This window comes from Lacerta agilis, chromosome 1 (assembly GCF_009819535.1).
Source record: "Lacerta agilis isolate rLacAgi1 chromosome 1, rLacAgi1.pri, whole genome shotgun sequence".
Taxonomy (NCBI): domain Eukaryota; kingdom Metazoa; phylum Chordata; class Lepidosauria; order Squamata; family Lacertidae; genus Lacerta; species Lacerta agilis.
This window is the reverse complement of record NC_046312.1, coordinates 19927920-19942099: the sequence shown is the minus strand read 5'-3', so window position 1 is coordinate 19942099 and position 14180 is coordinate 19927920. Positions and strand designations below refer to the sequence as shown.

Below are 14180 nucleotides of genomic sequence, written 5' to 3'. Positions count from 1 at the left end.
TGGGGTGCCGGGCAGTGGGGGAGTGGCGGGAGGGGCCGGGGAGTGTCACCCCCTCCCCTGGAACACGGGGCGGCCCGCCCCCTATGCCCCGCCCTTCCTACACCACTGTTCTTAGTGCATATTTACTATGCACCAAATGCCCAGTTTTCATAATTAACCACTAAACAGAACAAACAAGGATTTTCCAAGGAAGGCAGAGAACCAAAATGTGATGCAATTTGTTTTTAGTCTTCTTGCATTTTGTGCAAAGAGGCCATGACATAAGGGCAGAAGAAAAAGCTTTGAGTCAGGGAAGGTGAATCTGTGTTCCTCTAGATCAGTGATGGCGAACCTTTTTGAGCCCGAGTGCCCAAACTGCAGCGGAAAACCAACTTTTTTATTTCAAAGTGCCAACACTGCAATTAAATGGCCTTAAGTTCACTTATTTCACTGGGGTTGCTCTGAGGAAATAATATACATACCAGTACAACCCTTCATTTGTTCTTTGAATCTTTCTCAACCTATTATTCATAGCCAGATCAATAGAAGGTTATGGGCAGCAGGTTCAAAGAGTTATTTTATTTTGGGTACACTGAATAAAATTTCGCCCACGACTGTGCGGGTGTGTGTAAATACATAAGCAATCAATCCGCGGAATGTGACACAGGCGAAGCTGCCTTGATGCATGTAATTTACCTTTAAGGAAGTAGAGCGGGGGGGGGGGGAGGGGGAGGAAGGGAAGAGAAGAGAGAAAGACTTTTGAGAGTTAGTTCTCCCTGCATGAACTCCGGTGTTATTCGCCGCCCTCCTCTCCGCATCTGCATACAACTTTGCAGAGGGAGGAGACGGACCGTTCCCAGAAAACGGAACGCAGGAAAGGGCCAGTGGGTTTTTTATTTATTATGTGTGGGGGTTTTGTTTTTGTTTTGCAAAAACTGGGCAAAGGGAGGAACCATAGCGGTTGCATCCCAAACCTTCCCAAATGCAGCTCCTGCCCTTTCTTTGAGAAGTTTGACTTCCTCCTTACCGGAGAGCGCTCAGGCAGTCGGAGGAGGTAGCTAAAGAAATGCGAGAGCCGCCACCACAGCAACGGCGCCTCCCAGACTGTGAAGGCAGTTGGGAATAAAAGCCCACCCGGCAGTGCGAGGCGGGAAGCAAACGCCGCTCAGCTCCGGCGCAGCTCCGCCTACCCCTGCGCGGGGACGCGCGCCCCTTGGCGGCTTGGGTCTTAGCGAGACTTTTCTTCGCGCCATCCCAAACACTGCTCGGATGGAAGCGGAGGTGGCCGCCTACTCCTCCAATGCACCAACCCTGTGTGCACATGTTTGAGTAAAGAGCTCCACATTTGCCTCCTTCCATCCTTCCTTCCACCCGAACATACATAGCACTGCCGTTTTACTTAGGGATGGCATCGTCGGCGGGGCCGCGCGGCTCCCCCCCCCGCTCGCAGCGCTCAGAAGGAGGGCTTCCCCCTCACCCACCGCCCCTGGCCCAGCCCGCCGCTGCTGTTACCTCGTCGTCGTCGTCGCCTCGCGTCGAATCCTCCTCCGCAGCAGCAGCCAAACACCACAGGCGCCAAGGAGGGAAATTGCTGCTGTCTGCTGCTGCGCCTGCGCTGGCAGGACGCATGAGCAGAGCAGCGCGGCGGCGCCATTTCCCCGCCCCTGGCGTGCCAGCAGAGAGAGCTCTGCGTGCCAGCTGTGGCACGCGTGCCACAGGTTCGCCATCACTGCTCTAGATGTTGGAGTAACTCCCACCATCCCTGACCATCGAGTCTTTTAGCTAATAGTAGAAATTAATAAATGGCAGGATGCTGATTATTTGGGATGTGAAGGGCAAATACACACTGCAGAGGAATTCCTGGCCTAGCCTATGCAAAGCGACGTGGCCAAGCTAGGGCCATTAAGAAGCAATACAAGGTCATTGAGGGCCATTGACAGGGAAAGAGAACTTTCCTTTGTTCCTTCCCTGAGGTCACAGGAAGAGTTTGGGCCCTTTTCCAGGACGCTTGGGAAAGCTGAGAAAAGGCAAGAATGACCCTGGCTGGTTGGTTGAAGGCAGGCTGTGAGAGATGCCTTGGACTTCAGTGCTGCACTACTGTGGGGAACAAGCCCCTCTTGAGATGACCATGCTGTAAGATCTGTACTCCCTCTGTATGTATGTGTAGTTGAACCCTATTTCTAAAGGAACGACAGTCTCTGCCGTGTCTTGATTCTCCTAGGAATACAGACTCTGGGTGAGCTGCTGGAAAACCCTGGAATCTTGCCACAGCTTGGCAGAGTTTGGGGGTGGCACCCAACATTTGTAACAATATGGTATTTTCCACCCACCCCCAAAACAGTTGCAAAATGTAGAATGCCATGTCCAATGAAACTTGTACGATATGTTTCCATTCTTTAGGCTGTGTGTTTTCTCTGGCTTCATGAGGCCAGATGAAACAAGGAAGCAAGCAACAAGATTTTGATGGTTGGGAACCCAGACAAAGGCCTCTTATCTTACCCCGCTCTTGAAGGTGTAATATTAGGCCTGACAAAAGTTTAGGCCACGGAATTTTGCTTTGGTGCTGATATTAGTTCTGACAGTCATTTGCTTCAAAAATCCAGTCCTAACCACCATGAAGGGCTAGCTGTAATGCCCACTCCAATTTTGCCATATTGTTTGAAGTTTGTGGAATGGAAAAGGCCATCTGTTTCATGGATGGGGGAAAGCCATTAACATTTCATTGCCTTAACATTTCTAAAAGTGGTTTTCTATAAAGAAGACATCACCATTATCTCCACCCCAAGCATTTGCTGGAGTTACCCATTGTCTGCCCTGTTATGTATTGAAGTTCTCACCCTAGGCCACTAGGGGTGTGTGTATATAGTTCATGCTGCTGCAGTTCTCACTCAGGTCCGCACATGCAAATGAGGGATTGAAAGTGACGTTCAGGGAATGGGTAACTACAGAAAGTTGTTACTGTTGGTTGTAGCTTTCTATATAAGCAGGCTGCTGAGCCCTTCAGATCAGTTCTGTTCTAGCCTGAGAATAAACAGAGCTGCTTGAAGAATCACTGTGTCGTCTGCTATTTCCACCCACTATTTAATATGCCCTATCGATTTGCTGTTGTTTAGGGAGAGAGCTGTTTAAAAGGTTAAGGCAATGGAGACAGGCAAATCGTTCTTCCTGTCCCCAGTTGAAGTAATTCCCAAGCGCCAAAATGTTCCAGGCTCCTGTTTCTGCAAAAAAATATATATAAAAAAATAACCTTGATTCTGGCTGAATCATTTCAAACAGATCCATTCTAAACCTAATATTTTGTAAGGCCAATGTGCTTACTCCTTTTTTCTCTCGCTCCCCCAACCCAACATTCAGGGTTGGCTACAATTGCATCCATGACGCAGAGCATGTTAGCTGCCTCCATTGGTGGATGCTTGAATGGCAGTGGTGATGGCAGCCTCACCAGCTACTCCCCTTCAACTCTCTCTCTGGTGTTTCCTATCTGGTGGAAGACAGAGCTGTGTTTACCACAGGACCTGGCTTGCACCTGCCCAAACTAGCCTGCAGCCCTGAGGTGTGATGGTGGGTGCCAGTTTTGAAGGAAGATTCAAATTGTCAGGCTTTCGTTTCTAAAAGGATGACTGGTGCCACCTTGCTCCTTGCAACTGGCAGCAAAATATATTGAGCAGGCCCCGATTGATTCCCTCGTTACTTGATCCCACAGAAATTATAGGGACCCTGAGAATTATGCCTGGTCCTATGGAGCTTTCAAACTAAGGCCCGGGGGCCAGATGCAGCCCAATTGCCTTCTAAATCCGGCCCGCGGATGGTCTGGGAATCAGCGTGTTTTTACATGAGTAGAATGTGTCCTTTTATTTAAAATGTATCTCTGGGTTATTTGTGGGGCCTGCCTGGTGTTTTTACATGAGTAGAATGTGTGCTTTTATTTAAAATGCATCTCTGGTTTATTTGTGGGGCATAGGAATTCGTTCATTTTTTTTTTTTCAAAATATAGTCCGGCCCCCACAAGGTCTGAGGGACAGTGGACCGGCCCCCTGCTGAAAAAGTTTGCTCACCCCTGTTTTAGAAGCAGGAGTTGTTACAGGATTCAGCATTAACCACTGAAACAGACATCTCTTTCCATAGCCAGACACATGCTGCAGGCAACAAATGGTGTAAGAAATATAGACCACAAGATTACAATATTTTCAAATAATTTTATTCCAGCAGTGATTTGTGCTCATTGCCTTATTTAATTTCAAAGCAAATTGGGGATAACAGATAACACTACTGGGGTTAGGCTAGTACAAAGTGAGGAAATCCATGTTTTAATGATCAGGGAAATTTCGATCCGATCACGAACTCATTTTTCATTTGGGTTCACAATTTTCCCTAGGAAGAGGGCACTGCGCGTTTTCTTTTCCATAATTAGAAACATGTAGGGTCTGTTGACTTTAAAGATAGGATTAGGAGCATCACTTTCAAACTGTGGTGAAAACTCTATAACTGTGACTCCGGCGGCTTCAGTGCCACCCTCATGAATGTCCACGACAGCCTTGTGAATGGCCTGCAGGGAAATAGTGGCACATTACTTGTCTTCATATGCAATGGAGGAAAGCCTACCTTAACATGTCTTCCATGTAAATATCCAAAAGTTCCAGGTGACTCTGGGTTCTAGTATTATCAATGATAAGAGCTTCCCTCTTTCCACCTTCTCCACCTCTGCCATGCCAATTATTTGCCTCCATTCTCCCTGCCCCTGCAAAGAAACAGAGTTCTTCTACCCCCTTAATCCTTTTAGATGCTCTTTTCTGAATAATAATAATAATAATAATAATAATAATAATAATAATAATTTATTTATACCCCGCCCATCTGGCTGGGTTTCCCCAGCCACTCTGGGCGGCTTCCAACAGAACGTTAAAATACAATAATCTATTAAACATTAAAAGCTTCCCTAAACAGGGGTGCTTTCAGATGTCTCCTAAAAGTCTGGTAGTTGGTTTTCTCTTTGACATCTGGTGGGAGGGCGTTCCACAGGACGGGTGCCACTACCGAGAAGGCCCTCTGCCTGGTTTCCTGTAACTTGGCTTCTCGTAGCGAGGGAACCGCCAGAAGGCCCTCGGCACTGAACCTCAGTGTCCAGGCAGAACGATGGGGGTGGAGACGCTTCTTCAGGTATCATGTCACCTCTTATTTATTTACTTTCATTATCCCTACTTCTACATTGTAACCTCTCCTATAGCTCAGTTGGTTAGAGCCTGGAGTTGATAATGCCAAGCTTGCAGGTTCGATTCCCGCATGCGACAGCAGCATTGCAGTTGGTTGGACTAGATGATCCTGACGGATCCCTTCCAGCTCTACAATTCTTTTTTTTTTCCAGCTCTACAATTCTACAACTTTACAGTTCTACAATTTTATAATTTATCATATAATTGTTTCAGTTGGCCTTTTGTGAACTATTTCCTAGACTACATGTTCTGTTTAAGGTGTGGTGATTTGAATTGTATATAGTATTCCAAATGTCTTGGCAACATAATTTAAGAAAAATGCATTGCCATCACACCCACAAGACAACTCAGGACACAAACGTATGGGAGAAAGGTTATATTTATTTATTTTTTAAAAAAATACAATGATTCTGAGGACCTGCAGAATAAGGAATCCACATTAACCAAAACAAAATATAGACTCGGCATGGAAGCTACCTAATGCAGGAGGGATGAAAGCTCTCCTTATTCCTGGGAATGTTTACATGCATTGCCTGAGGCGGTGGAGACAAAGATTGGAAACAATCATCCCCCTTTGCTCCGAACACCTTGGGTATATGAATTTGACAAGTGACCTCCACCTTGGCGTTCATCCTAATGCACATGCCGAGTGAAAGGGCACAGATAATAATAGTAGCAATAATAATGCCCACAACCAGATCATCTCTCATGAAATGCTTTTCTAAAGTGCTTGATTAAAGGTATAAGACAACAATATTCAGGAGCAGACCCCCTCACATACTTACTTTGGAAACTTTCAGACTGGGTTCTCTGGTAATTCCAGACAGATCAGCAGCGTCACTAAAGACATCAGTCACACCCATTCTCTGCAATATGTCTTGGACATCATAGGATCCAGAAATGGAAATTTTTGGAAGGTACAGGTGCATTTCTCTGATTAACACATGGACAGCAAAATCCAAACATTACATTATGAGCGTAAATAATTTTGTTTAGATTACTTCCTGAAGTGTAAATTAAACAATTAAACAGGGACAAGTAGTGGATTTGTATACAGGTGTATCAATAGCAGGGGGGGCGTTCTTTGCTCACCTTCTGCTTCTGTTATTTGTCTTCAATAGGGGCCTTTCCTAACCTAGTGCCATCCAGATGTTTGAGACTAAAATTGCCACCAACTTCAGTTAGCTCATAATGGGCAGTCCAATATGGAAGGCACCAGGTTGGGGGAGGCTGCACTTTAGCATCAAGGAGGACCATAACTGGAGGAGAAATGGTGGTTATGAGGAACTGACTTCCATACAATGGATTTTCACTTGGAGCCTGCTGACTCAGGAATGTCAAATTTCTATAGCTGAAGAGCCAAATTCCTCATGCAATGGATCTCTGGGAGCCACACCCCTAATATTTCACCCAAAAGCACACATCAAACTTAATTTGTTCCAAAACAATACATTTATATTAAGTATATTAAAATTAAACAAATTGGTTGTGTGTGTATGTTTACTGTATATATTGGTGGCTTACTGCAACTTCTGGAGAAGATGATCAAGGAGGTTGAGCCCAAACAACTGCAGACATTTGTAGATGGGACTCTAGAATCCCTTGCATCTCTCTCCTTTAATTCCTATAGTTCCAAAGGTGTCTTTTATATCACGTGAAAGCTCACATATAACGATCGCTGCAGTCTTAAAACGTGGCACCGCGGAGCTCCGTTGCCGGTCGGGAGGGGGCCGTGGGATCGTGCCTGATGTTGGGCATGATCCCACGGCCCCCTCTCTCCCTCCTGGAGCTGCGGCGCTGCGTTTTAAGACTGCAGTCTTAAAACGCGGCATGGCGTGGCTCCGGTGCCGGTCGGGAGGGGCCCCCGGACTTTTTCCCCATAGGAACGCATTAATTAAATTTTAATGCGTTCCTATGGGAAAAGGTGCCTCGCAAGATGAAATTTCCGCAAGACGAAGAGTCTTGCAGAACGAATTAATTTCGTCTTGCGAGGCACCACTGTACTAGATGGATCAATGGTCTGACTTGGGTTAAGCAGCTTCCTATGTATCCAATTAGGTTTCAAAACTGATGACTCTTGTCCTATACTATAAAGGCATTTTATCCAATACTTTGGCCACCTCATGAGAAGAGAAGACTCCTTGGAAAAGACCCTGATGTTGGGAAAGAAGGGGACGACAGAGGATGAGATGGTTGGACAGTGTTCTCGAAGCTACCAGCAAGAGTCTGACCAAACTGCGGGAGGCAGTGGAAGACAGGAGTGCTTGGCGTGCTGTGGTCCATGGGATCACGAAGAGTTGGACATGACTAAACGACTAAACAACAACATAAAGGCATTAGCTTTAATAAAGGTAGCGCTGTGCCAAACTGCACCCCCATTCCCCAAAATTCCTCATCCCTTGAGAAAGTGAGGGTGTTTCTTTCTCATGGCCTGCTTGTAAAACAGGGGTGGGGATCCTCTGGTTGACCATATGTTTTGGACTACAACTTCCCATCCTCCCTGACCATTGGGCTGTGCTGGCTGGGGCTGATGGGAGTTGAGGGCTATAGGGTCTCCATCCCTGTTGTAAAAGATAGTAAGAGCAAGGGCACAGATCTCCACACTTCCATCCTCATGAAATGTCTCATAATGTCTACTCCCATCTTCTCCGCCGCTCTCTTTCTTGGTGTGTGTGTGTGGTAGTTTTGTTCTGCCCTCTCTCCCCAAAATGGCCAAAGGAGAAATGCCATTGAATACCGGCTCAACAGCAGCAGCATTTTAAAAACAGCACATAGAAGACCTACTCATATATGAAGGATCTTTTACATCTATCCAGAAATTCCATGCTCAAGCCATCCTCCACCTGCTTCATTTTCCCTTCATCTGGCAGAATGAACAATGCAGTGACATCTCCTTTGTATGGAATTTCCACCACTGAGCAAGACAGCTCTTCATCATGGAGAAAGTTGTAGTAGCCATTTCGATACATTAGGTTGACTTTCACAGTTGTATCTGCATCTACAAAAAAATCTTCTTCCTTTGTAAAGTCAGTGTTGAAACGAAATTTCCAATGGGCTTTGAAGGGAGAAAAGAAAAGAAAAGAAATGTTCCAAGAACCGAGTAAATGGATCGTGAAATTCACCAGGGCAATGGAGGACAATCTTCTTAAGCCTAAGGGCTTCATTTTCTCCTGAGAAACCTTCCAATGGTGAGTTGGGGTCAGTGGTAAAAATGGTCAGAGAAAGACTTCCCCACTGACCTCTCTATTCTTGACCCAGGGAATCAGGAGGTATTGCTACACCTCAAGGACACATTCCTGCCATGCAAATGCATGGAGGATGTGGAACAGGAAGGCTGAGGAATGCAGCCTGGGGGATACAATTCTCTGTGTTGAAGAAAATACAGAGCAGGGCCAGTGGGAGACATGACCCCGAGGAAGGGAGTGTGGTCTGGGAAGAGTCCCAAGGAATGGATAGAGAAGTCTGGAGGGATGCATCTAGCCTGTGGAGAAGAAGTTTCCTACCCCTACACTAGCAAAGCAAAGATAAGCACATATCACATCTTATTGCCCATTAAAAGTATCCCTGCTTCCATGTTGACTCTCTGTGATGTTGAACAAGTTGAAAGACCCAAAACGTAAACCAACATAAAAGAATGGGAAAGTTTCTCTACCCCCATTTCTTTAATTAACCCCCCCTATGATTCCATGCTATGACTTTCATCCATGCTATGACTTTCATTTATTACACCTGCCTGTGTGCCTGTATGGCTGTTAATTTGCATCTACAAAACCCCTTTTATTCTGAAGATGCCTGAAGATGATTTTTAATTTTTATTTTATTCCAATATTGCAATTACAAAAGCCAGTGGCAGAGCAAAGCAGATTAGAAGATGCCCGGAGATGTATTATTATTATTATTATTATTATTATTATTATTATTATTATTATTATTATTTTACAAACCCCCAATTTATTTATCTTTCTTTAAACTTACCTTTGAAGAAGATGTAGTTCAGTAAAACCATCACTGTCCCTCGATTAAGCTCACCAACAGCATTGGGTATTTTCCCATGAGTTTTGGCTAAGACATAATCATTTATTTGGGTTTTAGCTGCAGATGAATTCTGGAAGTTGGATGAAAAGGCTTCAGCTCCATACAAGGTTTTGACATCTTCCAGGAATTTCGGAAGTATTTTCAGTGGCTCATCTATGAATAAGGCATTCCCTGTGCTAATCAGGGCCTTGTTGTTTGGCTCATTCAGGACACTGATGAGCTGGTGGAATCCTTTGTGTATTTTGTGCTCTTCAGTCTCTGAAAGGTTAAAAGCAAGTCCTTTGTAAATTTGGCTCTGGGTTTCAGACTTGGCACCCAGCGACAGTGCTGCAAAAGCGCTGGAGATGCTGACTGGAGAGAAGAAAATGTTTTTGGCAGCTTGACCTAAAGCTATGTGTTTGTGGAATCTAAATGCAAAGTTGGTATTACTGGGAGCAATCTCATGAGCGTATGTCAAGTTCTGACCCTGTTCTTCTTGCACAGGAGGATGTGGGAGTTCAAATATCATTTTATCTCTATGACCCCCAGAGTCCTTAGGATGTCCTGGGACGTGGTGACAGTGAACTTGGAGAACACTCAGTAGTAAGGAGAGGGAGATTAAGGCCTTCATTTGGATTGGTAAGTATTCTTCGACAATGAAAATATCCTACAAACAGTAAAAGAGCCATTTTTAATCAAATTATTCTGTTCAACTCAGTTTAAAGGACAGGGCTGTGTTCAAGAATTCATCCCACTGGACATGAAATAGTGGGTTGTGCTAGTAATTCACACAACATATTTCATCCATGGAGTATGTGGATAGAATAAGACATTTCAAAAGTTAGCTATGCTGATTTGTGTAGGACAATGACATTTTGATAATATTGTTTCCATTTTTTAAAAGAAAAACTATTAAGTCATTCTGAATATAAAACATCTTTATGTTTCTGTTTCCTAACTTGAATTCTAGAATGATCATAATTCATTTAATGTTTTCATTTAAAATATATGTTTGCAGCATTATCAAATCATCTTCCTGCAAGTAAAAACCATTTGATTTTCTTTTGGAGACTTGTGCAAAGGGGCTGACTTTTCTTTTTCACAGAACTCTAGTGGGTTAAAAAAACAAAACATTTCTGTGTACTGGGAGGATCCATCAGAAGATATCAATATCAATACTTTAGTGGGACTTGAGAAATATCATCTCTGTCCCATTTTTACCTACCCAGCAAATATATTTCACCTGTCTTGTGAATAGTACAGTTGAATAAGCATGTCACATTTTTAGAAGCTGGATGCAAGGTTTTTTCTTTTTCTTTTTCTTTTATTAAAAAAGAGCTAGTCTGCATTGTGCCCAGTCTTTTTGTACAACACAAGGAAAATACAGCTTGTGCCCTGGCCACATACTGGTTAAGGTCCAGTGTTGGGACTGGGCTCTCTCTGGTTGCACTGTGCCACATTCTGCAGAACTTTGGATCTTCCTGTTTAGGGTTAAATGTGCCCTACTCAGGTTGGGACAAATTCCCATGAAAACATGCATTCTGAGATATTGCATCCCAAATGGTGATCTCAGCAGAATAAAAAAGTATCCAGTCCAATCAACAAAAAAATGTTGTTGTTGGTTAATGTTTTGTTATGTGTGTGCTTGAGATAATTGGTGATTCTGACTGTCGTCTACTGCGTCCCTGATTTTGTGATAAACCAAAGTCAGTGAGAAGCAATAGGAAGGTGGGGGAAGAGGGAAAGTGGAACTGTCCTGTTCCCATGCATAGAATTCAATAAAACATAAAGAGAAAAAGAAAAAATGTATATCATACTTACAGAATCTCCAACTGACTCTAGGGGCTATTTGACTCCTTGCTTAGTTATGCATCTGACTTATATAATACTTAGTCTTCAGCATTAACCATTAAGCAGAACAAACATGGATTATCAAAGGGTACAGAGAGCAGAATGTGAAGCAATGGATTTTCAAGTGGTCTCTAGACTTTGCACAAGCAGACAAGATAAGGGGTCCTTTGAATGGCCTACAAACCTGATGGCACCAAGCCATCATGTGGCCCGGGTCTCCTCTCAGACTCTCCCAAGTTTTCACAGATGGAAATAGCTACATTTCCTCATCTCTTAAGTTTCAGGTCAGGGTGTGGGGATCCTCAGGCCTCTCTATCTGGGCCCACAAACTCTCTCCATGCTGCTCTCCATACTTCTCTTCCCACAGGCTGTATTCTTCTCCCTCACCGCCTGTTTTCCTCCCCTTGAGTGTTTTTGCTTGGGTAGAATGTGTCCATGAACTCTGATAATGCATCATGTTTATCTAAGTGGAGGTCGGAGCGGGATGTAGAAACTAGCCTACTGTACAAAGGTAAAATTTACATTTCTCTGTCTATTCACTTTTCCCTAGTGCTTTCTTTCTCTCCCCCCCCCTTTTGAAAAAAAAAGGTGCCGGTACTCACCATAAAGTTCTTATAGTAGGTGCCACACTTTTAACACTTGACAAAAATTGTACCAGTATTGTGTGCCCTTGAGTACCCCCCCCCCCGAAAAAAGCAGTGCTTTTGCCTATGCTCTTTCCCATTACTGGAAGGCGGTCCGCAGAAGCTTGTGTCGCGGGTCTATGAGTGCTGCACCAACGACAAACGGTCCCCCAGCTGCAACCCACCAGACTGCTAACTGGAACCTGCTTGCTTTATTTACCACAGACGAGGATTATGTGAATAAAGAAGTTGTTTATTGTGTACAAAGCTTGTGGTTTCTGATAAATAAACGGTGTTCAGTAAGCTTATAAAGATGGTCCTATACCGGCCTATTACCTCTAGATGATACCGGCCTATTACCTCTAACAGACAACTAATTAATAATAACAACACGTTTCACAATAACTGTTTATCCTCTCTGCTAACTTCCACCAATGCTACACCTCAGACTCTTAGACCCAGCTCTCACTCCTGACTCACTCTCTTCTCCCACCAACTCCCCCCAACTGACCACAGGGAGGGGTTTTTTATACCCAGGCTGAGCCCGCCCCTTTGGGTTCTAACTGACACAAAATTTAACCCCTACCTTGCTTAGTCCTGGCTTTGGGCTAGTTCTCCACAGCTTGCATAGCAGCCAATGTCACCCTCTGACTGACCAAGGTTCCCATACCCTGTTTTAGCAAGTTACCTCTTTTTAGATAATTTTTCAAAAACATAAGAACATGAGAAAGCCCTCCCTTCAGATGTCAAGGAGATTAAGAACTACATAACTTAGAAGACATCTGAAGGCAACCCTTTACCAGGAATTTTTTGTGTTTGATGCTTCATTATGTTTTATATATTCTGTAAGCCACCCAGAGTGGCTAAGGAAACCCAGCCAGATGGGTGGGGTATAAATATTATTATTATTATTATTATTATGCCTGCTGGATCAGTTCAATGGCTCATTGACTCACAGTGGCCAACTAGAAGCTGTCCCAGTGACTGGGACAGAGGCAAGGCCACTTCCGCATCAGCAGGAGGTGGGTTTGCGGGCGTCACGACCCGATCACGCGCATAGGTGCTGAGCCCAGCCCCTGCGCGATTGGTAGATTATTCCTGCGCCTCCCACAGGCCGACCAATCTGGTCGGCCTGGGAGGAGGCGTGTCTTAGTCCCTTTAAACTAGTGACGGGTGGGATTAGATTTAGCTTCGAACTTGCTATGGACTTCGGTTGGTCTCCTTGGTTGGCTGGGGGGCCTGGTAGGACTTTTTCCCAATTGGACTAGCTAAATGGGTTTTTTTCACCTACCTCGTAGCAATCATCACAACTCTTGGTTTGGCGGTTAGGCATTGGAAAATTTCCATATGAAGTGGGGAGGGGAGGTAGCATCATCAACTGCCCCTCAATGGAAGGATATTCCGTTAAAGGATTCCGGGGGCGTGGCCCTGTCCGAAGCCTGGGGAGCTGAGGGCCTAAGGCACGCCCCTAACGGTGATGACAGGGGGAATTCTGTGCGATGTTAATCACTGGGGTTCCTTACTGGTGGTTAACCCTTCACTGACTTCCAACACACGGGTTGGGGTCAGATATAGCTGATAGGGTCCAATGCCTAAGCCAATACCGCTCAACATCCATAACCAATAAAGTTGTGGTCTTTACGCCCATTAAAATTTGCATAATGTATCCATGTCATTAATTCCTCGGGGAGGGGAGGGACATTGCCATGCAACAGTGTGCAGAGGTAACAGGATGTCCTGAGAGGTGTGCTTTGTTCCAGATGCAAAGATGTGACAGAGAAATTGCTGAGTCTTATAAATCCCACTGACCAGTACCCTTTCCTTCTGATTCATGTGGGTACAAACAATACTGTCACATACAGCTTCAGCACACAGCAAAGGGCTATGAGACAGGAAGCTGAAGAGCCGTAGGGCACAGGTTGTTTTTTCATCACTCCTGTTGAAGTTCGTGGTCCAGGAAGAGAGAATAAAATACTGGAAGTAAATTACTGGCTGCACAGGTGGTGTCATCAGGAAGGGTTTGGCTTCTTGGATCATGGTCTCTGCTTCCTCAAAGAAGGACTTTTGGAGGAGATGGGCAGCACTCCACAGCGGTTGGCAAGAATGTGTTTGCTAAGAGTCTCACAAATCTGATCAGGAGAGCTTTAAACTAGATCCTGAGCGGGAGGGAGATAACAATACAGAAGACAGAGGAACACCTAGGACTGGGGATAATGATGGTGCTCCAGAAACCTGCTAAAGGGCAGGAAATGACAAGAAGGAAGCAGCTGGATGGAATGACTTATGATTTCAGTTGTCTCTATACCAATGCACAGAGTATGGGAAGTAAGCAAGATGAATAGTAATTATATGTAAAGGATGTGTTTAATTGTGAAGAAATCCATGACCTGGAGCAGGGAAAGTAGACTGAGAGTATATGGGTAAAAATAGTAGGCCAATGGCCTCATTGTGGGTGTCTGCTATAAACCGCGAAGCTAGACTGAAGACTTGGATGATGCCTTCT

The 14180-nt window shown here is 44.7% G+C and overlaps 1 protein-coding gene across 1 annotated transcript; it reads right to left on the bottom strand.

Moving 5' to 3' along the window:
* Window positions 1–4158: 4158 nt before the first annotated feature.
* LOC117041572 (alpha-1-antitrypsin-like) lies at window positions 4159–11164 on the bottom strand. Its single transcript, XM_033140511.1, has 5 exons — window positions 11025–11164; window positions 9165–9870; window positions 7974–8244; window positions 5975–6122; window positions 4159–4525 (listed from the first exon to the last, which is right to left on the bottom strand). The coding sequence occupies exons 2-5, from the start codon at window positions 9832–9834 to the stop codon at window positions 4322–4324; spliced, it is 1293 nt and encodes a 430-aa protein (XP_032996402.1). The 5' UTR covers window positions 9835–9870; window positions 11025–11164; the 3' UTR covers window positions 4159–4321.
* Window positions 11165–14180: the final 3016 nt, after the last annotated feature.